Genomic DNA, 23,271 nt, shown 5'->3' with positions numbered 1-23,271 from the left:
GGGTCAGTCTCCGCCAACAGGGGGTGCTGGAAGGGCTGGAGGAGGTGAAGGGCCCACCTCAGAAGTCCAATAGGGACTGCACTAAATCTGTAGATTGCTGTGGGTAATCTGGCCATTCTAACAATATTAATTCTTCCAATCCATGAGCATGGAGTATTTGTCTTTCCATTTGTCTGTGTCATCTTCGGTTTCTTTCTATCAACTATAGTCAAAAAGAAGAAGTGGAGTTCTGAGTCCCAGGTTCAGCGGGCCCATGGGATCTGATAATGCCCATCTCTCCCCTCTGTTCCCTCAGCCCAAAGGGGATGGAGCTGCTTCCCGAGGTCCCTCTCTGTCAGCTCAGTGTCCCCTTCTCATGTTTTAGTTCTCTAATGCCTGTTTAACCAGTGCCTTATAGTAAATTCTCTCTATTAAAATAACGGTGTGGTTTCTGTTTTCCTAAATGGACCTTGATTAATACAGCCCTTAATGTCACAAATTATGAGATGGCTAATAGTAAGCATATTTTACTGGTAAGGAAGTGGGGACTTAGTGAGGTACAATGATTGGTCTGAAATTATACGACCAGCGGTACCAGAGCCAAGACCTACACCTTCTGCTTTGAGATCCTCTGCTTTCCGTTGCGTCTTAGCATTTCCCTCGCTGAATAACCTCTTACACAACCGTGGTACATTTATCCAAATTAAAAATTAGCATAGGTGCAGGACTACAGACTTTCCTCAGCTTTCTTTTCACAAAAAACCCAAACCAAAAAAAAAAAACCAAAAACCACTACAGACTTTCTTAGTACCACACTAGTTTTTCCACTCATGTCTCTTTTTCGTTCCCGAATCTAATCCAGGATACCACATCACCTTTGCTTGTCACATCTCCTCATCTCCTTTAATCTGTGGGAGTTTCCCGGTTTTTCCTTATTTTTCATGATCTTGACAATTCTGAGATGTACTGGTTAGGTACTTTGTGGAACTTCCCTTGGTTTAGGTTTTTGGGTGTTTTCTTGTGATTAGACCAGGGTTACGGATGTGGGGGAAGAATACCAGGAGGTAAGTGCTCCCCCCATTGCATCACCTCAGAGGTACACGGTAGCTCATCTTAGTACTGCCGATGGTGACCTTGATCACTTGGTCAGGGTGGTGCCTGTCAGGTTTACTCAGTATACATCTTTACTTTTCCATAATTTATTTGTTTGAAGCCAGTCACTAAATCCTTGTTGAACTTTTGACTTCCCACCTATTTAGGGAGCTACGGTTTCTTAACAGATTAGTAACTAGAGTTTAAAGAATCTTTGTATTAACGGCCAAGAATTACAAACCTAGGAGTCAGAGTGACGATGTTAGGAGATGTGACCATGTATTGCTTCTTGGGGAATTATTATCCATTGTACCATCATTGTTTTGTACCATGTTTAAACTTGGAACTTGGCTATTTTTAGTCTCAAAAAGCTTATGGTTAATGCCAGGACACTATTTATTTGTGATGAACTGGAATCACCCCTGCAAGCCCTGAAAGGTGATCAGAAGCTCAGGGTCTTGAAAGCATGCGGGAAATCAGCAAAAAGGGGAAGAGCCATAGAGACACAGTTGCTGAGAAGAGGAACATTGGAGGTGTTAAAGGATGTGGCTGAAGGAGTGGAGATTTGTAAGAATGGGCTGAGAGGTGATAGGTGACAGACGTGGAGAGAGGCGGAGGTCTCAAGTAGGAGGCCAAGGAAGGGATGGGGATGGAACACAGGATGAGAGGGAAGCCAGTGACAAAAATCGATTTTGGAGTTGGACTCTGCACATGGTATATTATAATATATGCATTTTGTTTCTGAGATTCACCATTTAGGACGTGAAGGTTATGGTTCTAGCTGCTAGATTTCACTATATACAACACTGAAATGAGCTTGGGCTTTCATATGAGCCAAATAAAGTAGTTCAGTCGGGTTATATAACCTTGGGTATTCACTGCTGTTAAAGAATAATCAGAGCTCTCAAAACTTTTGAAAGTTTAGCAGGGCAAAGTGGAGCAAATGTCACCTTGTTAAATTAGCTGCAGAATACGGACTGTAATATTAACAATTTAGAAATTAAACGAGACATATGCTATAGGTTTTTACTGTAAGCTAATTATATGGGACTTCCAAATCTCATGGTTAGCTGAAGAAAATAAAATCTCAATAGGGTTACTGATTCAGAGTAATGGCTTACTTCCTAGGGTTGTATCTACAAATAGATAGCTTAGCCAAAGTCACCAGACCTGACCAGGGCTGAGAATCCTGTCATTGATTGGCTCGTAAACTTAACCAATTCTGTACTTCATACTGTTACTCTTTTTCTCAAGCCAGAGCGTATTTTCTTTGCAGGAATATGAGAGGAGACTTGACAACTCTTGTCATTAATCTTGGACCTTATTTATGTCGTGTTAGAGTCAGTATGTTTCAGCGGGAGCACAGAAAGACAGCTTGGGGTTTTTCAACTTGAAGACCAGCTTAACCGTTTTCTGTTTTTGAAATATGGAACGAAGAAGACTTTGTTCCTCTTGCCCGACTTAGTAATTGGCCTGTTGAAAAATGACTGGAAAACTAACAATTGGTGGCATTAGAACATTCATACACTTCCTTGGAAAAAGAAAAAAATATGTGTGGTGTATTTTAAAATACCTATTCCGACTAATACCAGTGCCCATCTCTCTGGGCACGCTCTTTACGTACCGCGTCAGGCATCTCAAAATCTCTTGCTTAAAAGTGGGCTTGTATTTGTGAGCTGGGTTACAAGCCTTCCAACCAGATGAAATCCGGAAGTCAGGCGTCTAGAACGGAGAGCTTGTCTGAAAGGAGTAGTTTCTCTGACCATTAGTCATTATTTACCAACTTGCTGGAGGGAAAAGATGACTGTGTGTGCTTCAATAAAAGCACTTCTTTTTTCCCATTTAATCCCCCTTAAAATGATCTGGTGTTAGGCAAAAAAGCCTGTATATCTAAAAACAGCTCATCTTCAGGAAGGTACTTTTATTTTAGAAGCACAGTATGAGTGGGTTGTGCTTTATCTGGGTCCTGTTGGGGGTGCGGTGTCTTGGTGAGAGCTTTCTATCAGTGGGGAACTGAAAGTCGGGTAGGTTTCACTTGTCACCAAAGAGGTACATAGCTGTGGTCATTGACCCAGATCTGTGTGATTTTATGGTGGATGCTTTACTCCGCAGTGGATTTTTCATGCTTTTCTTATCACCTGTTAGGGTGATTGGAGAGAATTGGTTACTTGGGCATAATCTCATCCTAGCGTTTAAATATTTTGGAAAAGGTCAGCATTAGATATGATGTCACATAGCCATGACATTGGTCCTGTGTGCTTCCTGCCAGGGGGCCTTGCAGAGGAGTTAGCAGACTATAAATAGAATGCCTTCTTGGATTGATTCCTTTGGTAACCAAACCTGGATACCGAGCATCTTTGTGTTAAGGTCACCTTGTGACACCCTCTCAGTGTCTCCCTCACATCTTCGATACAAGTGAGAAGAGTATCGCATGTTGTCAGCTTTGTGATCACCAGTCTTTCTACACCAGTGATTGACTCCCCACGAGGATTGGATGGGAAATTAGTGAAAAGGGGTTTTACTGCTGTAAATATAGCCCATTTGACGTTCTGGTCTACAGCACGCACAATACAGTCTGTCTCGGGGCTGCAGCTGGTTAAATAGGCAAATTTGTATTCATTTCACAGCGTTCAAGCCAAGACTAAACTGTTCTCCCCTGACACTGATTTAAGAAAATGTTCTAAAGCATCACCAGTCTAAAAATACCCACTGGTAAGTCTTGGACACACAACACATCTGAGAAGAGGGGAAGTAGAGAAAGCTGAGAAAATAAGCAGACATCAAATAAAAAGGAACTGAAATTTAAATATGAGCCCTAAAATCTGTAAAAGAAAGCGTTCATGTAGTGCTGTAAATGAGTTATTCATATGACCCCAGATGTTGGTTTCCATAGTAACTATTATTTGACTCTTTGGCACAAATATTACATATCTGCTAATATATAAATTGAGTACTTTTCTATTTTCATTATAGATTGTCTAAGATAATATCCTTTCTCTTTGGAAGCAGGGTTTTGGCATTTGAAGCATTTTCTTTGCTAAATAAAAACTGAATTAGTGCATTTTAATTTGTTTTTCTCCCCCACCCTTCTTTTTCCCCTATTTTTCAGCCTTTTTTCCTATTAAGGTTCCTTTCAAGGAATGTTCATGGCATCATTGTTTGTAATAGCAAAAACTAGAAACAGATCAAGTGTTCATTAGCGAAAGATTAGTGAGTACATAATGGTATGAAGTAGACTTTTCTAGAAAAATCAGGGCTCTTTGGAGACATGATCAATTCCAGGGTTCGGAGAAAAACATAAGATTAACCTGGAGTAACTTGTGGTGCTAGCAAGTAAGGAAGTGCTCACAAAATTACGGAGGCATTGTCAAGGGACAGAGTAGCCAACCGACGGAGCCCCCAGCAGCCACATCTGGGCTGCTGTATGCATATGACCAGGCCCGAAGTTAATAGCAAATGTTAGCAAATTATGTATTTTAAAAAAAACAACCTTTTTAGTGAAGTTAATTAATTATTCTTCTGAATGACTGTAGTCCTTTTTATAGACTACTGAGAATTGCCCAATAGTTTACAACTAAAATAAGATATCTTATCACCTCATAGGCACTGTGACCTTATTTTCTACAAGATCTGAGTTCATCTGTTGGGGTAATTTAACAAACTATTTGAAATTAGAATGGTTTAAAAAAATCTAGGACGGGGCGCCTGGGTGGCTCAGTCAGTGAAGGATCTGCCTTCGGCTCAGGTCATGATCCCAGGGTCTTGGGCTCGAGCCCCGTGTCAGGCTGTCTGCTCAGAGGGGAGCCTGCTTCTTCCTCTCCCTCTGTCTGCTGCTTCCCCTACTTGTGCTCTCTCTCTGTGTGTCAAATAAATAAATAAAATCTTTTTTAAAAATCTAGGATATATGTTTGATATCCGTATACACACACACACACAAAGATGCATTCAGCCGCACATGTCTTCCGTTCAGTCTAAACTGGCAGTTCCTCATTTGGTCACTAGGTGGCACTTGTCCAGTGTCAGGCAAGCGTAGCAGGAAACTGATGAACACTAGGATAAAAGGCCGAAGAGGAACTCACTTGCTCAGTGTTCACACAGAACTGGATGGGCAGCCCCCTGGGGTCCATTGAAAGAGTTCCTTTGGCTGAGCCTGTACTATACTCCTGTCCTGGACTTGAGGTTCTCGGGATTTAAATGATTCTGAGATTTGGGCTAATTTCAGCAGAGACACAGCAGGCCAGTCCTGGGAGGGTGCTGGACCAGATGCATGTTGTCACAGCTCTGGGCCCCCTACAGACAGAACCAAGAGAGGGGTGCCTGGTCCCTCACCGAATCCCAGGCCCAGCACGGGACTCAGGGCGAAGTGAGAGTGTTGAATGGAGGGGTACACATCTTTGTTCTTTAAAAATAGTTTTGAGGAGAAACCACTGTGTTCTAGAAATATCTATCAGCACCACGCTTTTGAGCAGCTCGGGCAGGAGGTGAGCAGTGGCCGCTTCTGCTGGCAGTGTTCTCTGGCGCCGCCGTACCCTGGATGTACCTTCGTGTCTTCTGCAGGTGCTCTTAGATCTTACAAACGAGAGGATTTTGTCATGCTGTGCTCCAAGAAAGCTTTTCTCTAAGACCTTAGATACTCTTGTTAAAGTTTAAAAGGAGTGTGGCATTAGGTGTGCTTTTGTATGTACTGCTGGCTAAGCATAAGAATGTAATCCAGAGTTTCGACTAGCTTCCAGAACCTGAACAGGATTTGGTGTCTTTGCAGTGAATGTTTAAGTGTCAGACTCTCTACACTCTGCTCAGGTTCCTAGAGGACACTCGGATCGGAGCCACGTGCCCTGCACTAGCTCAGGTAGCTGCAATGGAAAGAATGTGGCTTTGGAGTCAGTTCCTGGTACTGGGTTCAAATCCTGATGCTACTCATTAGCCCTGTATCTTCAGTAATTACATAAATCTTTTGAATTCAATTTCTGTATCTGCAAAATGAGGGTGTTAATATTGATGTTCTTCATTTATCTAATCAACCAACATATTCTTGAGTTCCTCGAGAACCTGACAATCTGGTGTGCATGGCAGACATGTCTCTTAGTGTTGAGCATATTAAATAAGAATGTATTTTTTAAATTTATTTTTATTTTTTAAAAAATTTTATTTATTTAAGTATTTGAGGGAGAGAGAGAGAGCGCACAAGCAGAAGGAGAGGGAGAAGCAGGCTTCCTGCTGAGTAGGGAGCCCGACTCAGAGCTCGATCCCAAGACCCGGGGATCATGACCTGAGCTGAAGGCAAACGCTTTACGGACTGAGCCACCAAGGTGCGCCAAATAAGAATGTATTTAAACTGGAGGGGTTGGTGGTGTTGGTAGCATAACATGTGAATATACTTTAGATCACTAAACTGTGTGCTTTAAATGGTGAAGGTGAACATTTTCATATTATGGTATTTTACCACAATTAAATAAAGTAAAATGAAAAACTATGTATCTAAAGAACCCAGCCAGATCCTGGCACATAGTGGATACTCAGTAAGCTTCCACTGAGTTGGGGAGTGAATGGTGACAAGGAAGGACCAAACAGAGTTGTTTCTCTCAGATACATATATCTTGGCACAAGTAGGCCAGTCAAGGGGAAGAAATGGCCTTTTTGATCTTGTACAAAACATGCCACCAGGCCCACAGATGGAGGAAGACTGCCAGGCCTTCTGTAGGCCGATCCTGACTTCTTGCCTCAAGGTCAAGATGGCCTGATGGGAACGCCTTCCCATTTCTCAGACACCATTCCGGAGTACAGAAACTGAACAGCTTCATGAAGGATACCTAACAGCAGTTTCTGGAATTCTGTTTCACTTTTCAGAATGAAGACAGGCTTTAGGTAAAGACTAGTGGACAAAGAATAAGGTTTGGTCTGCTCAGGGACTAGTGGACCAAACCTTCAAGGTCAGTACCTTTCTGACAGAGAATTGAAGCTCCGGGATTATTCTAAGTGGAAGACGAAGACCACTCGTCTTTCTTTTTCCCTTTCTTTTTGTTTTTCTTTTCTGGGGGAGAAATGGGTGAAGAATGAAAGAAGAATTGCCTTTTTTTTTTCACTCAGGTAGGAGTTATGGGTAACTCCCAAGTACCTGTGCAAATGAATACGATTAACTTGCTACTCCAGAAAAAAATTTTAATCCCAAAGTCATTTATTTTGGCTTTAGAATAGACTAGCATTTGTGTCGGATTTTCTTGCCTAATTACTTTTTGCTTAAGCTTATTTTAAAATTGTTTTAAATTCCTTTAGTGTGACAGCCTAGGGAAATAGGGGGTGGGGAAACGGGCCACAGAGAGGATCTGAACTAGAACCGCGCTTTCCTATAGAAAAGCCTCCTCATATGCTGCCAGTGGGAGAGCAAAATTGGAATCAGCTTTCTGGAGAACAGTTTGGCAAAATATTTTTTAAAGTCTTAAAAATATGCTTACTCTTTGATCCAGTAATTCCACTTCTAGGAATTTGTCCTAAGGAAGTAATCAAACAAGCATGTAGAAATGTAGGAACAAGGCACTCACCACAACATTTGTATCGCAAAAAAAAAAAAAAAAAGAAGAAGAAGAAAAAAGAGTGAAATCAATGGAAAACGTTGAATGTTATGGAATTGATTAAATAAAATATGTCCCTTTCTCCAATGTGTGTAGTACTCATGTTGTCTGATTATAGACTTTTGAAACATTTACCACATCTTTCTAAGTGAAAAAGAGAATAAAATAGTGGGCACAGTTTGAAACCGGGCCTCGACACAGGGAAGGGTAGGTGAGTAGACGGATGGATGGGGATGGATGCCTATCTGGAGAGACTCATCCTGCAGTGTTAACTTTGGTATTGCCAAGAGGTGAAATTGTAGCCGATTCTGTATTTTTTTGTGTGTTTTTCAGATTTTCTGCTTGAACATGTATTGCTTTGTAATTAGAAAAACCAATAGTCCTACATTTTAAAAGAATGTATGTTTCATATATCAATGAACAAGTTCAGTGTTTCTATAGAACACCCACGAAGTGGGTACTCTGAATGCACATAAAGTAGACTGAATGTATTTACTTCAGGGTCACATTCGTACAAGTGAATGATCACCAATCATACTGAATACATAAAATCAGATGTACCGTAGGTTAAGTTATGTTTCCCAAGAAAAAGAACCACATTCAGCAAAAATCTGTGAAGGTACAATTAGAGGATCATGTGGGTGTCCTATTTTCTGATCCCAGCACTAGGAGGTAGACAATCCTTTTTTTTTTTTTTTTAAGATTTTATTTATTTATTTGACAGAGAGAGACAGCGAGAGAGGGAACACAAGCAGGGAGAGTGGGAGAGGGAGAAGCAGGCTTCCCGCTGAGCAGGGAGCCCGATGTGGGGCTCGATCCCAGGACCTTAGGATCATGACCTGAGCCGAAGGCAGACGCTCAACGGCTGAGCCACCCAGGCGCCCTGGAGACAGACAGTTCTAGACCTAGGAGTACCACAGTTTTGCCAAGCAAGCTGCAGAGACTGGTGGTGGGTTTTCTGTGAATTATGTGTAAAAAATGTTTATTGTCCAGAAAACACTAGAACAATACTGGCAGCATTTACAATCATTCTTAATTGTCTGAAAGCAAACCCCACTTAAATTTTCTACCGTGTCCCCTTCCTTATCTCATTAGCATCATGCAGAGTGCCACATCTCAATGGGGAACGAGTGAAAGCATAAGGTAAATGACAGACAACCAGAAACCTTTGATGACCCCGAAATAGCCCCTGGCTCACATTTTCAAGAGCTCTGCTTTATATAACCAGCTGCGGGGAAGGTGTGCTCCTCACTGCTTGCAGCCCCAGCTCTGCACACAGGATGAGATGCTCTTTTATTTGCAGTTCCTAAATTCCGAAGACACCATGTGGCTTCACTGAAGGAAAAACCTTGCAGGTCTGGCTCCCTGTTGTCTCAGGTCAGATGGAAAAGCCTTTTGTGATTAACTCGGCCACAGTGTGTCCTTTGGTATTTGGAACTTCAGTAGGAGTTTTTATTAGTTATCCACATTTTGAATGCTGACTCAAATAAGCTGCCTACAATGGAAAAAGCAGATAAATCTAGACCTTTTGACGCCAAATCGAATCCCCGTTCTTCCCACTGGCTGTGACCTTGAGCAAGTTCACTTAACATGTCGGGTCTCCGTGTCCTCACCGAGTTAGGAGAGTGGCGCCCTCCCATCTCACCTCGAAAGGCTGTTCTTTGTCAGCCTTGAAGCTTTGTGCCAGTGGGGGGCAGTTACAGGTCTGTCTAAACACACTGCCTTCTCCCACTTTGTTTCTGTTTCTGACACAGTTTCCTTATGCTGCCCCACCTCCCCAAGAGCCTGTGAAGACTCTAAGAAGCCTGGTCAACATCCGGAAGGACACACTAAGACTCGTAAAGTAAGTTCCCCCTGGGGTGGGGCTCAGGCCCGTTTGCGGTGCAGCGCAGCCCACTCCCCCCAGAGGCTTGGGAAGCAGTTCCTGCCAGACCTGGAGACTGATCCCCTGGGGCTCGGGGATGTGAACCGCCCTGGCACTGACCGGGCAGTCCCCGTCCACGGAGATTAGGTCTTCCTGTATCTAGATTGTTCAGAACTTGGCATCTGTGTTTGTGAAGGACTTTTCCCTTTCCTGGGAGCAGTCCTTATTATCCTTGTTTTATGATTTTTTTTAAAAAAAAAAAGAAGAATTATTGAGGGAAAAGTGAATTTTGCAGATGCTTCAGCAAGCCTAGGGAAAAATGGGATATTTGAAGTTGGAATATAAAATCCTTATTTTATTGCTAAAATTTAGTCTTCATCTCATGTGTCCCTCCTCCAAGGAGCTCGTAGTGCCCTCGGCTGGTTGGTTCATCATCATCATCAATATTAATTATCACCCACACTTGCCCTCTCTGTGCGATCGCTAAGATAGTGTAATTTTGACACTAATGCTCAGAGAGCATGCCAGTCTGCTAATGTGCCCACTGGTCCCCTGGGAAGACAGATTTGGCAAGGGCAAATCACAGGTCCCAGAGTTTTCTAAAAGGGCAAGGAATATGCCTCCGAGGCCATTTTATGCCTGTACAGGTCACTCCTGTTAGCATTAGGAAGTTTATTTCTCTCAGATAATTGTTTTAATATAACAGCTTGATTAAGATATAACTCACATGCTGTACAGTTCATCCGTTTACAGTGTAAAATCCCGTGGTTTTTAGTATCTTCAGAGTGGTGCAATCATCACTACCATCGAATTTTAGAACATTTTCATCACCCCCAAAAGAGACCCTGAACTCACTAGCGGTGACTCCACATATCCCCCCAAAACCGTCTTCCAGACCTAAGCAACCACTAATTTACTTGTTGTCTTTCTCTCTTCATTTTTGTGTTTCATTTGTCCCTGAAGTTTTGGCTCCTTCCCCAACCATTCCCCCAGCCCTGGAGTCCGCTCTGGGGACTGGGCAGCTGCGGAGGGACGTGCTCTGCCGGGAAGCAGCCTGCAGCTGGGCGCTCTCCTCCCTGGGGCCCTTCGCCCTCCCTGGGGCAGTGCCTGTGGCAGCAGAATGGATCGAGGCTCCTGAGGCCTCTCTCTGCACTTTGTTTCTCTCTCATCACACGAGCCTGTGGCTCAAGGGCCAGGGCTCGGCAGAGTGCAGTGCTGGGCGACGCTGGCAGAACCCTGCCTGGAAGCCAAAGACCAAGTCACTTCCCAGCTCCGCAAGCACCCAGCACCATGCTCACATAAGTCCCTGAGCTTCAGGTTTTCCATCGTAGAGAGCGACCCCACACTTTACCTTTCACGGCTCTTTTCAGGATTCAACAAGGTGATAGGAGGAAAGACATCTGCTATTCAATAACTGCTAGAGTTGCTCTGTTTTTCCGAGATTACGAGAATAGGGTAGATTTTGATTCAGATTTCCAAGTAAAGATGGAGGATTGAACATCTTTTGCTTCCAGTCAGAATTCACTAATAAGAGTATTTTTTTTTTAAAGCATTAATCCAGAAGACCTTGGGGGATGGGAAAGGAGCAAGAGCAATGCAGTTTAAGGACTAGAACAAAGGCAAGTGTTAAATAACTTAGCAGGCCTGAGAGATCAGAATCCTGAGTGAGCAGAAGGAAAAGCTGAGAATCACCCAGTTAAACTGTTACCCCCAAAGGCTTAGGAATTGGCAGTAACCCCTGGACACTGAGGTGGAAGGCGAAATGAAGAGGATTGGTGGGAAGCCTGTTGAAGAGGCCGTCAGATCCCCTCCTTTATGCTGCACAGCCAGAGCTGCCCTCCCCACACTCCGGCGGAAGGCTGGCAGACCATTCTCAATGGAAAAGTTAAAACAGAGACTCTGGACTCAGGGGACCCAGGCACAGCTAAGGTTGAATTCAGTACTAAAAATGGGGGTTAAGTGAATTTAGGTACACTGGATGTTGAACCCTCCAGCCTGCTCGCCTCATACCTTCTGCCCCCAGGCCCTCATCCAAAGGGAGAAACACTGTCTCTGAGGAAAAACTGATGCAGGAAAAGGCAAATAATCAACGATTACTCTGTGGCTAAGCTGGAGTCATGTTCATATAATCAGAGTAATGCAGACACGAAGGTACTGAGCTTCCAGAAGCATGACGTACACACCGAGGGGCAGGCGTACTCATATGGGGCAGCGCAAGGAAAGAGAAAGAAATCCTGGCTCCCGTGGTAGGAAGGCCATGGATGATGCCTGAAACCGAAAAGTCAAGAATCATGCAAGCATATTCTATAGAAACATGCAGGTAAATGACAAGGTGATCAGCTAGGAGAGGTAGAGATCGTCTCTGAAGAGGAGGAAGGGGAAGGGGTGGGGCCTGCTGCTTTTGTGACAAGCCTTGTGGAAACTACGTAAACTATGGGTAGTAACTTCGATGACAGTAAAAACCTAAAGAAAAAAGGTCTGGCCAACGCCCAAGTGTTCACCGCGGCACTGTGAAGTAAGACACCACCGAAATGCCCCCTGGTGGGCGCGAGCCATCCTTCAGAATGCAGACGCAGGCCTAAGTCTATGGCCGTGGAGAGAAGCTCACAGTGTGTTAAGTTTAAAAAAAAAAAAAAGATAAATTTAAAAATACTGATTTGCCATCCCCAAAATGCTGAGTCTTTGTGGTTTCCCAGGTGTGCAGAGGAGGTGAAGACCCCTGGAGAAGAGGCCGGCAGAGCTAAAGTCCACTACAACGTGGAGTTCACCTTTGACACTGATGCTCGGGTGGCCATCACCATCTACTATCAGGCCACAGAAGAGTTCCAGAATGGGATTGCCAGGTGAGAACGAGAGACCAAGTGAGCCGTGTCCTTCCCAGATGGGCGGGGTTCTCGCCTTCCACACTCGCCCATGAAAGGAAACCTTTTGCAACCGCCAGGTGAGATCTGGCTCTGGAATTTGGATTTTCTTCCCCAGAGCCCCACCTCTTTAGCTTTTCCCTGCACATTGTGCCATCGAGTGCAGTGGCATGTGGCAGTGGAAACTTTCGTTTCATCAAGATGCTGTTAAACATCAATTAAGCTACCTTTCTGTGGATGGGTGGGTTCAATGGATAAGTTCAGCAGCGCGACCAAGCAAGAGCAAAGGAAACGGTTTATTAAGGAAATATTTTCTCTCCTTTTCTTTTCTGTACCTGTTGACGTTGAGACCAGGCGTGGGACAGGGGAAACGGCCCCTCCGTCTGGCCTAGATTCTGACTTTTGCTTTGCTTCCCTCTTTGCTCGACAGCTACATCCCCAAAGACAACAGCCTGCAATCGGAGACGGTGCATTACAAGCGGGGCGTGTGTCAGCAGTTCTGCCTGCCCTCCCATACCGTGGACCCCTCCGAGTGGGCGGAGGAGGAGGTGAGCTGCCTCTGGACCAGGCGACAGGCTGCCGGGCAGAGGGCAGGTTCCTCACGTGGACCCAGAGGGGCCTAGGGCCTCATCAGGACTGCGGCCAGCGGTGCCCAGGCTGCCCAGATGCTTGGAGGCCATGCCGTCCTTCGGCCCTGTGACTCCTTCATGCCCTAGTGATACACCGAATGCCATTAACTTCTCTGTTCCAAAGTAGCCCATTCACCTCGGATACTTGGAGAAAGCCACGCTCAAAGAAAAGAAGCTGCAAGTTAGAGGGCTTTATAGCCACGAGGCTTTGGAGAGAAACAGTGGCCTTCCATGGAACAGACTTAGGTGGTCACGAGGTTGATGAACCAGAGCAGAGATGAAGTTAATGCTTCTTTTTTTTTTTAAGATTTTATTTAGTTTTTTGACAGAGAGGGGGAGAGAGAGCAGAGCAGGGGGAGGGGCAGAGGGAGAAGCAGGCTCCCTGCTCAGCAAGGACCCTGGGATCATGACCTGAGCCAAAGGCAGACACTTAACCGACTGAGCCACACAGACGCCCAAAGTTAATGCTTCTTGACGACACCTCCCTCCCTGATGGATTACTGTGCCGTTTCAACATGTTCCCTTTTCTCTCCCTTTAGCTTGGCTTCGATCTGGACCGAGAGGTTTACCCTTTAGTGGTCCACGCCGTGGTGGATGAAGGAGACGGTAATGGACACTTTCTTCTTTCACTGTGCGCACTGCTCTTTTTCGTGCACGAACAGCATGCCCTCTCCACGGGCATCAGGCAGGCGGTCTCTACGTCCCATGCGCTCCTCAGGCGGACGAGAGCAGCACTGGGTTACAGAATGCGCCCTTTCGCCTCACAGCCTAGAGCATTGGTTTGCCAGTTGCGGAGAGTCGGGGAAGGTAGATGGGCGTCAAAGTGTGTTGTTGGGCTTTCTTCCTCATCCATGTGCCTTTTTGTTTTCAGAGTATTTTGGCCATTGCCATGTACTCCTAGGCACTTTCGAAAAGGTGAGTAGGGCCTCACTTTGTTGTGTTTAACTGGCTTTTGTGTGGGGTCGCGGGCAGCCCTGTCTGCCGGCTGCCTGAAGCAGCAGGATGGGTCTGGCTTGGAAGCTGTGGTCGAGCCGAAGGAACCCCACACTGGGGGCTACCCTGGGGTCTAGTTCCAGCCCTGCTGCCAGCTTGCTGCATGACCTGCAGCTCCCGAGGCCTCCGTTCCCTTTTCTTAAAATGGAAAGGTCAGATTGGATACTTGGAAGGCCCTGCGGGGGTGAGGCGTCTGTAATCGCACGCATGTATAATTGAGAGCAGTAACCAAGAACACCTGGTGCCTTCTTGCCCTCCTTCCAGGTCATAACTGTCCTCTTTCATTCCAGCACACAGATGGGACTTTCTGCGTCAAGCCCCTCAAACAGAAACAAGTGGTAAGTATTTGATGGCCAGGGGTCCTTGGTGTCCCCCACCCTTTTTTCTTTTCACCTCTCTCTCTTTCTCTTTTTTTCTCTTTTGCTAGGCACCCTTCTTTCTTCCCCCCCCCTTTTTTAATCAAAGAAAAGTAAAAAAGGGAGTACTTTTTTGTGTTAGAAACTCCTTGGGTGGCCTGAAAGGAATACTGATCTTGGGTGTCTTTATTGTTCCAGAATTGTTGGTGTTAAGGCGGTCATTATCTGAGCAAAGGACTTGAGAAGTGAAAGGACAAGATTTGTCTCTTGACATTAGGTTTAGGGAGAGCTCTTTTTATTCAAAATGCCAGGGTGAGAAACCTTCCAAGCTAAAGGATGAAGTGTTGGGGTCCAATTCAGAGCCAATTAGGGCCCTTGGCTTAATTCATCCCACCACTGCTTTTCTAAAATCCCAAGTTTACTGGCCATCTGCCCCTTCCAGAATGACCAGCAAGTTACACATACATCTGCTCCTAACCCCCGCCGGGTGCCAGCACATTTTTTTCCACTTTTGCCAGAGTGGCAGCAGAGTCAGAGAGAGTGAGGAGGGGAGAGTGGTTCCAGGGGCATTGGCAGGCCCCCCTGCAGATGGGTGATAGATGTCTGAAATTCTGCACTATTCGTTGTTGGGGGTTAAGCGTTCTCCCCTCTTCATGAGGTCAATAGCAGTCAGTAACACCTGAGTATAAATTTGTTGATAATATCCTTTCCAATTTAATCAATCAGTAGGTTGAAACAAGTTTTAAAAGGCAGAGAAGAAAACAGATCCTGAGCCCAAGGTACTGCCTGGGAAGGCCAGGCCTTGGTGAGTTGTCTCATGGGAAGGCCTCATTCTCCAGGACATCTAGGGAGGATGGAAAGGCTAGGGTAGCTCAAGGTAAATGGTTTATCTATTTTCCTATTGGTAGCTTGACATTAGCAACAGACTGTGTCAAACTGGAGAGTGGGATATGAAGTCAGTGACTGGCTAGGTCTTAGGGGAGGGGATCAGTGGGGCAGAGGTGAAGCAGAGGGAGGAGTGGGCTCACATAGAGAAGCCAGGGAAGGGCCTGCTTTGGCACTGGCATGGCTCAGGCTAGGGGAAGTGGGCATGGAAGCTGAGGTTTTAGGAATAGGGCCCAGAGGCTCATTGGCCGTGTGGGTGGCAGGTGGCTCACGCAGGGGTAGGGCCTCAATCGGCCTCCCCTTCAAGATCCTACTGTCTCTCTGTCTCTCTTCTCATGTTTTCCTTTCTGCTCCTTCCCTTGCCTGTTTCTCCTCTCTTTCTTTCTCTGTTCCATTCCTTTATTATTTTTTCTAAGATTTATTTATTTATGGGGTGCCAGGGTGGCTCAGTGGGTTAAGGATCCGACTCTGGATTTCAGCTCAGGTCATGATCTCAGGGTCATGGGACTGAACCCCACGTTGGGCTCCATGCTCAACAGGGAGTCTGGTGGAGAGTCTCCCTCTCCCTCTCCCTGCTTGTACGCTCTCTGTCTCTAATTAAATAAATCAATCTTTAGAAAGATAAAATCCTGGGTGCCACCCAGGCACCTCTGCATTCCTTTATTTTTATGATGCCTACATATCACTTCTATTACTAGCTAAAGCTTTTATTTCGATGCATATCCTTCCGCCCTTTTGCTAGTCTGTGCTTTGCTTAACTCTGCTTTCCTGACTGTCTGCAGCAGGGAGCTGTGGCACACGCGTTAGTGTCGCATTTGTGAACTTTCATGGTCCCTGTTGGGCATAATGGTGGATGAATCAAACATTTGATTTTCTTTTCCCTGGCAAAGAGAAAAACATAAGTAAATAAAAGCATCCTTTGCTTGTCTAGGCCTTTGATTTTTTTCATTGTGAATCAGTAGTCCTTGGTTACCAGAGAAGGTTGAGGGGTGAGTTCCCACTTGTCTCCGTCGAGTCAGCCTGCCGTTGAACTTTGCTGTTTGCTCTTCAGGTAGATGGGGTCAGCTACCTCCTTCAGGAGATCTATGGAATTGAAAACAAGTACAACACACAAGATTCTAAGGCAAGTTCTATGCAAAGCTCTGAATGTACTTTTCCCAGGAGGCAAAGGGAGAAATGCTCTGATAAAGCTAGGATATAGGTATGTAGCGTGCCGAACTCTGAAATCAGTCTGGTCCGAGGAGGGTGTTTGCTTCCTCATTCCAGACGCTTATGCTTATATCACTTTGGAAATGAAAAGCATCGGCAGGTTTGGATGAGTTCCTCTGCAGAGCTCTGGCCACTCAGTGACCTGGCTACCCCGCAGTGTCCCACATGGCCCCCGCCCTTCCCTGTGTGGTCTCCTAACCTCTCCAACCCGACAGTCTGAGCCCCTAGAATGGCTAGAGAGAAACAGCTCCCAAAATAAGTGAAACCCGGTATGCGAACGCACTTGCTGAACTATAAAGTCCAGAGTAAATGTAATTTTGTTCTTACTCGTCTCAGCTCTTCAGGCAAGCTGCTTTTAAAGAAAACAGAGGACACGAAGGTCTTTGTGTCACTGGCTACATTTCTGTCTCCCGGGACAGGTGGCTGAGGACGAAGTAAGCGATAACAGTGCTGAGTGTGTGGTGTGTCTCTCAGATGTCCGGGACACCTTGATTCTGCCCTGTCGCCACCTTTGCCTGTGTAACACGTGTGCCGACACCCTTCGCTACCAGGCCAACAACTGCCCCATCTGCCGACTGCGTGAGTCCCAGAGCCATAAGCCGAGACCGGACAGCAGGCTCTGCAAACTGACCGCTGCTGGGAGGGGGCACTGGGGTTTCTGTCCGGGCTCCTGTTCATCCTGGCTCCTGCATCAGGGTGGCTGACGACGGCCTGTTTCCTTCTAGCCTTCCGGGCGCTGCTTCAGATCCGGGCCATGAGGAAAAAATTGGGCCCCTTGTCCCCCACCAGCTTTAACCCCATCATCTCATCCCAGACGTCTGACTCAGAAGAGCATTCGGTGAGTGGGGCTGGGCACCAGGACCACCCGGGAAGCGAGCGTTCTGGTCTCCTTGCTGGCTCTTTGCACCTTTCATCCTTCTTTACCTGACTTTGCAGCAAGTAATTAAACCTTGGCACGCTGCAGTATTTAGTACGCTGGCTGAGGTCACGTTGTGTTAAAACCAACCAGTATTACAACGGAAAATTGGATACTGATCGTTAAATCCCCCTTTTCCTCCCTGGGAACTCAGCGTCCAGTTAATATTTACCGTGCCTGAAGCAGTCCGCTTGCAGCCTCACTGCAGTCGGGAGCTCCCCCTAAGCAGGAACAAGGGCATGATTGTTTTGCATTTGAATACAATTTACTAGGTTTATCTGGGGCCTCGAAGGAGGTGACTGTTTTTCTTTATCCCGTTTTGTGGCTCCAGCACCTGGGAGCCAAGTGGACGACATACTTCACTTCCGTGTCACGGTGCAGGTAGCTGTTGCACGAGCGCAGCCTCAAAGCTGTGCGGTCCTAGCGGACGCTGTCTCCACATTCACACACGGGTGGAGGAGAGCCACCCTCCAGTACGTGGTATTAGGGTAATTAGTTAGCTATTTAGGGAGGAAAAATCAGCTTAGCACTTCAGTCCTTACCAGATTAACAAATAAATTCCAGACGGAGTAACTAGTTAACTATATTAAAGCAAAGCAAACCAAACGTTAAAGACGGAGAATACATTCTAGGTGATTCTTTAGTTGACTTTGAATGGGAGAGGACTCTCTAAGCTTAAAAGCAGAGGAACGCTACAGGACAAAAAAAAGTGTAGATTTTACCACATAAAAAACTTAAAAGCTCAGATGTGTAGAAGATGTGTAAAGGATTAAAATTAAAAATCAGACAATGAATCATTTAATGCCTTCACAACGTTTATATCAGAGAGAAGCCTAATATCTTTGCCATGGCTCCTATAAATCAAACAAAATAAACGGACAAAGGATATTTTTTAAAATTCTCAGAAGAGGAAAAAAATTAAAATTAAAGTAAAAAAAATAAAATTCTCAGAAGAGGATGCTTAGCTGTTTAAACATCTTTTTTTTTAAGTTAACCACATTAAATATCCACAATATTCAAATTAAAATGAGATACCATTTTTTACCTTTCAGATTCAAACGCTTTTTAAAAGAGACTCCATGGGGGGCACCTGGGGGGCACAGTCAGTCAAGTGGGGTTAAGCATTTGTTTCAGGTCAAGATCTTGCAGTCCTGAGACTGAGCCCCGCATTGAACTCAGCGCTGAGTGAGGAAAGAGTCTGCTTCAGATTCTCTCTCCTCCTTCCCCCTCTGCTCCTCCCCCTGCTCGCTTGCACCCCACATGCACTTGTGTGCACTCTTAAATAAATAAATAAATAAATAAATAAATAAATAAATAAATAAGGGGCGCCTGGGTGGCTCAGTCAGTTAAGCATCTGCCTTCAGGTCAGGTCATGATCCCAGGGTCCTGGGATCGAGCCCCACGTGAGACTCCCTGCTCAGCGGGGAGTCTGCTTCTCTCTCTCCCCCTGCCTGCTGCTCCCCCTGCTTGTGCTCTCTCTCTCTCTCACTCTCTCTGTCAAATAAATAAGTAAAATCTTTAAAAAAAGGAAGAAAGAAAAAAGAAAACCATTTAAATAAATTAATTAAATCTTTAAAAAAGGAGAAAGACTCCATGCTGGCAGAGAAGCAGTTAAAGTAGGCTCTCTGTACCGCTTATAGGAGTGCGACTGGAAGGATCATCGAAGAAACAAAACAGAATAGCTGCATGCATCAAGAGCCTTAAAAACATTTCTATCTGGTAGTCTAAGATTCAGAATTTAATACCAAGAAAACAATCTGGAAAAAAAAAAAGGAGGTCTGTGGGAACATCTCTCTAATTGCTAGATGGATCCTGCCTGATTCAGAAATCGCTTAATAAAACCAACTGAATCTTCAAAAAATAAAGATTTGTGCACAGGGATGTTCCTCAAAATGTGGTTTATAGTAGGAAATGTTGGACACAGCTCAATTCCCAGCATGAGTAGAAGGGGTAGGAAACGTGGACTCTATGAAAAGGGGATGTATATGAAGGGAAATATTTATGTTTGCTGACATAAGCAGGATATAAAATTATTTACAGAGTGTAACTCTGTAAACCATACAGAGAAAAAGAATTGGAAGAAAATATACCAGAATGGTAATAAAAGTTTTACTTTGGGCGATTTGATTACTGATTCGTCCCCCCCCCACCACCTTTTTTTTTACCTTTATGTGTTTTCCAAATTTCCTGTAATGCACATATATTTCCATTATAATTTAAAAACTAAACATTACCAAGAAGTTCATCTACAAGTGGAATCTAGGAATATGGGTTTCTGTGACATTTTATCTTTCTTTGCCCCCTTCTACAGAAGCTCTTCTTGCCAGACCAGATGTAAAAGAAAACATTTTTTCAGTGTAGAGCAAGAAACATGATCATGCCATAAAACAAAGAGTACTCAATTAATTTTTCAACCTGTCTGATTCCCCTAGTCCTCAGAGAACATTCCGCCGGGCTATGAAGTGGTGTCTCTTCTGGAAGCCCTCAATGGGCCCCTCACCCCATCCCCAGCGGTCCCTGCCCTCCACGTGCTTGGAGATGGCCACCTGTCAGGAATGCTGCCCTCCTACGGCAGCGATGGCCACCTGCCCCCTGTCAGGACGCTCTCCCCGCTCGACCGCCTGTCTGACTGCAGCAGCCAAGGGATCAAGCTCAAAAAGAGTCTCTCCAAGTGAGTGGTTGGTGCTCAACAGTGTTGACCCTGGGGTCCCTGATGATATGCTTTCACTGCAACTTTCCCCTCCTCAGTACGGGCTCACGTCCTGGGTCCCCGGGGCAGTGTATACCCTTTGGGCTGTTCCCAGAGCTCTTCGTTTCATGGGAGACGTCGGGCTAACGCTCAGGTAGAAGGTTATCTCACTCCTTAGGGGACAGAAGTAAGGTGGCAGGTGGGGACTTAGGAGGATCAAGACAGGCAAATCTCGTGTGTTTTTGGTGGGCAGACAGGGTATGGGGAAGAGGACATCCCTAGGGTCACTGATGCTCCCGTGGGGAGCATCGCTTCGTCTAAAGACTGAAGGAAACTGTGATCTGTATCTGTACCTCTTCAGCATTTAAACCCAGCTAGGCACAGCCATGAGAAGCTTTCTGTGGCGGAGTCAAAGAGCACATTTTATAGATAAAAATATTGAGATCCTAAAAATGTCAGTGTTTTTCCCCGGCTCGGACACAAGTTATTGAAGGAGTTAAAGGTAAAGCGGAGATTTTCTGACACCCAGAAGAGCTCTCAGTCCCTCCTCAGTGGTCTTTCCCACCTCCGTCCTTCTCCTTAAGATCTGGGTTTCCCTCCGCTTCCCCTCTGGGCCCTCTTGTTCCTGTGGAGTCCGGCTAACGGGAGTGCAGGCCAGTCTGTTCTTCACGCGGGTGCTGGCTTCAGGAGCTCCTCTCCGGACTTCTGCAGGTCTGTTTCCCAGAACTCTTCCGTGCTGCATGAAGAGGAAGATGAGCGTTCTTGCAGCGACTCAGAGACCCAGCTCTCTCAGAGGCCATCAGCCCAGCATCTGGAAGAGGTAATCTCATTCTCCATTTCTTGAACGTTGGCCTGCAGGTGCTTTCGTCCCACCGGCCTCTCCAGGTCCATCCGCTTTCATTCACTCCTCAGGCACCTTGGAACACTCTTTGAGACAGCAGCCAAGGTTTCTTTCCATTTATCCTTTCAACGATATATTGAGCCTGTGTTATGTGCCAGGAACAATAGCAATATGGAGACGACAAAAGTCCTCGCCTTTGTGGCACTGAGAGTCTTGATATTGGGGTCGGGATGGACCCCAGGCAGTAAAATCTGGCTGTGTCAGACAGTGCTGTGGATCAGACGGGAGAGAGAGGGAGCTCGAGGCTAGAGGTGGGGGTTGCTGTCTTTAAGGGGTAGTCTGTGGACAGAGAATGAAGGACATGAGAAAGTGTGTGCAAATGTCTGAGGAAAGCGGGTTCTAGGCATAGGGACAGGCCGAAGAGCCCGGCACAGGGGCGCTGGGAGCCCGATGCGGTGCTGCCCGTGAGCGCCGCAGGCTCTGTTTAGCAGGCGTATGACACCTGCTGTCTATACGGCAGTGAGCTGGGGAAACTGCAACAAGCAAAGATGATGGAGTGGCCCCTGACCTTGGGCGCTCGGGGTCTAGCGGGACAGGACGCGTACGCAGGTTACGGTGCTACAGCTCGCACACAGTTGTTCAGTACGTATTTGCTGGGTGGATGAATGATGCTTTTGCTTTCAAGATTTATTTGTTTACTTGTGTGAGAGAGAGCGAGAGCGGGTGCATGTGCTCAAGTAGGGGGAGGAGCCGAGGGAGAGAATCTCAAACAGACTCCCCGCTGAGCGTGGAGCCTGACACGGCACCCATTCCACGGCCCATGAGATCATGACCTGACCTGAAACCAAGAGTCGGATGCCTAACTGCCTGAGCCACCCAGGTGCCCCTGAATGAATGAATCCTAGCTATAGAGAATGAATGAATCTTAACTATAGAGAGCTCCCCCCAAAACAGGGACAGTACTGTCCTGTGGCAGAGACACAAGAGATTATGTTAAGTGGAGAAGACCAGGGAAGTGTGCTGGAGGAATCATGTGAGCTGGATCTTGGCATTTTTTTAGACTTGTAGAGAAAGGCGAGAGAAGCAATCCAGTTGGTGGGGCAGTCCGTGCAAAGGCCCAGAGCCAAAGCTGGGGTGCAGAGCAAGCCAGGGTTACGTGAGAGCGTGGCCCACAAAGGCCCCCCTATGCAGCTGCAGACCAGGCTCCCAGAGAGCAGCGGAGCCCTCGGGAGGACTCCCTGGCTCAGGCAGGACAGAGTGCCTGAACTCCAGTAAAAACAGAACTCCTGGGGCGCCTGGGTAGCACAGTCGTTAAACGTCTGCCTTCAGCTCAGGGCGTGATCCCGGTGTTCCGGGATCGAGTCCCACATCGGGCTCCTCCACTGGGAGCCTGCTTCTTCCTCTCCCACTCCCCCTGCTTGTGTTCCCTCTCTCGCTGGCTGTCTCTGTGTCACATAAATAAATAAAATCTTTAAAAAAAAAAACAAAACAGAACTCCTTCGGGTGCCTGGCTGGCTCAGTTGGTGGAGCTCATGACCCTTGATCTCAGGGTCATGAGTTCGAGCCCCATGTTGGGCGTGGAGCCTACTTTAAAAAAAAAACAAAAACAAAAACAAAAAAACCCCACAGAACTCGTGGAGAAAAGGGGATGGGGACAGAATCCCCATGTGCCTGGGACAGGGTGAGGGAACTGGCCCAGGTGGCTGCTAGCTGGGTGTCCGGATTGGGTCAGGAGGCAAAGGTAGCATTTGTGTGAGGTCGGTAGAGCTAGAACTAACCCGATATCCAAGTGGGGCCACCTCGCAGGCAGTGAGGCCTCTGCTGGTTTTGTGTTCTCCTTCAGAAGGAAAGCGGTTTCTAATCCTGGGAAACCCGGGGTGTTCCCGTGTCACAGCTGCTGGGTGACCTGTGTCACCTGAGCTCCAGTCTTTGTATGGCCCGAGCAGATGCTGAGCCTCAGGCAGGATGTGCTGACTGAAGTTGGCACCTCCCCTGGGAGGCAGCCCTTCCAGCCCAGGGCTGCAGGGGAGTGAGGACAAAAGAGAAACCACCCCTGCTCTGCACGTAGCCTCCTGACGCTGGGGCCCTCGGCCCTCCCGGTGTCCCCCTCCTTCCCCAGGCCCCTGGCCCTCACACACTTCCTCTCTTTCCCCCCAGGAATGTGGTGTAAGCCCAGAAAGTGAGAATCTTACCCTGTCATCCTCGGGAGCTATTGACCAGTCGTCTTGTACAGGGACGCCTCTCTCTTCCACAATCTCCTCCCCAGAAGGTACACGAGGGAGCGGGAGTGATTGCACGTTCTTCTGCTCAGCCCAGTCCTCGGCGCTCCTGACAGCCCCTCCAGAGGGACTCAGGGCTGGCAGGTTGATACCTAAGCTGCATGAAAAC

The 23,271-nt window shown here is 46.5% G+C and overlaps 1 protein-coding gene across 6 annotated transcripts in view; it reads left to right on the top strand.

Moving 5' to 3' along the window:
• RNF157 (ring finger protein 157) overlaps window positions 1-23,271 on the top strand; it is a 71,692-nt gene that overhangs the window by 38,287 nt on the left and 10,134 nt on the right. For all 6 annotated transcript variants that reach the window (XM_019800357.2, XM_019800355.2, XM_011225787.3 and 3 more), the window contains 12 exons: window positions 9,395-9,483; window positions 12,201-12,347; window positions 12,796-12,913; window positions 13,534-13,600; window positions 13,866-13,909; window positions 14,278-14,325; window positions 16,280-16,351; window positions 16,857-17,016; window positions 17,163-17,275; window positions 19,786-20,024; window positions 20,754-20,862; window positions 23,041-23,152. In XM_019800357.2, the coding sequence (XP_019655916.1) occupies window positions 9,395-9,483; window positions 12,201-12,347; window positions 12,796-12,913; window positions 13,534-13,600; window positions 13,866-13,909; window positions 14,278-14,325; window positions 16,280-16,351; window positions 16,857-17,016; window positions 17,163-17,275; window positions 19,786-20,024; window positions 20,754-20,862; window positions 23,041-23,152 (1,318 nt within the window). The remainder of the gene's footprint in view (window positions 1-9,394; window positions 9,484-12,200; window positions 12,348-12,795; window positions 12,914-13,533; window positions 13,601-13,865; window positions 13,910-14,277; window positions 14,326-16,279; window positions 16,352-16,856; window positions 17,017-17,162; window positions 17,276-19,785; window positions 20,025-20,753; window positions 20,863-23,040; window positions 23,153-23,271) is intronic.

This window comes from Ailuropoda melanoleuca, chromosome 13 (assembly GCF_002007445.2).
Source record: "Ailuropoda melanoleuca isolate Jingjing chromosome 13, ASM200744v2, whole genome shotgun sequence".
NCBI classification, from domain to species: Eukaryota; Metazoa; Chordata; class Mammalia; order Carnivora; family Ursidae; genus Ailuropoda; species Ailuropoda melanoleuca.
This window is presented reverse-complemented; position numbering and strand designations above follow the sequence as displayed.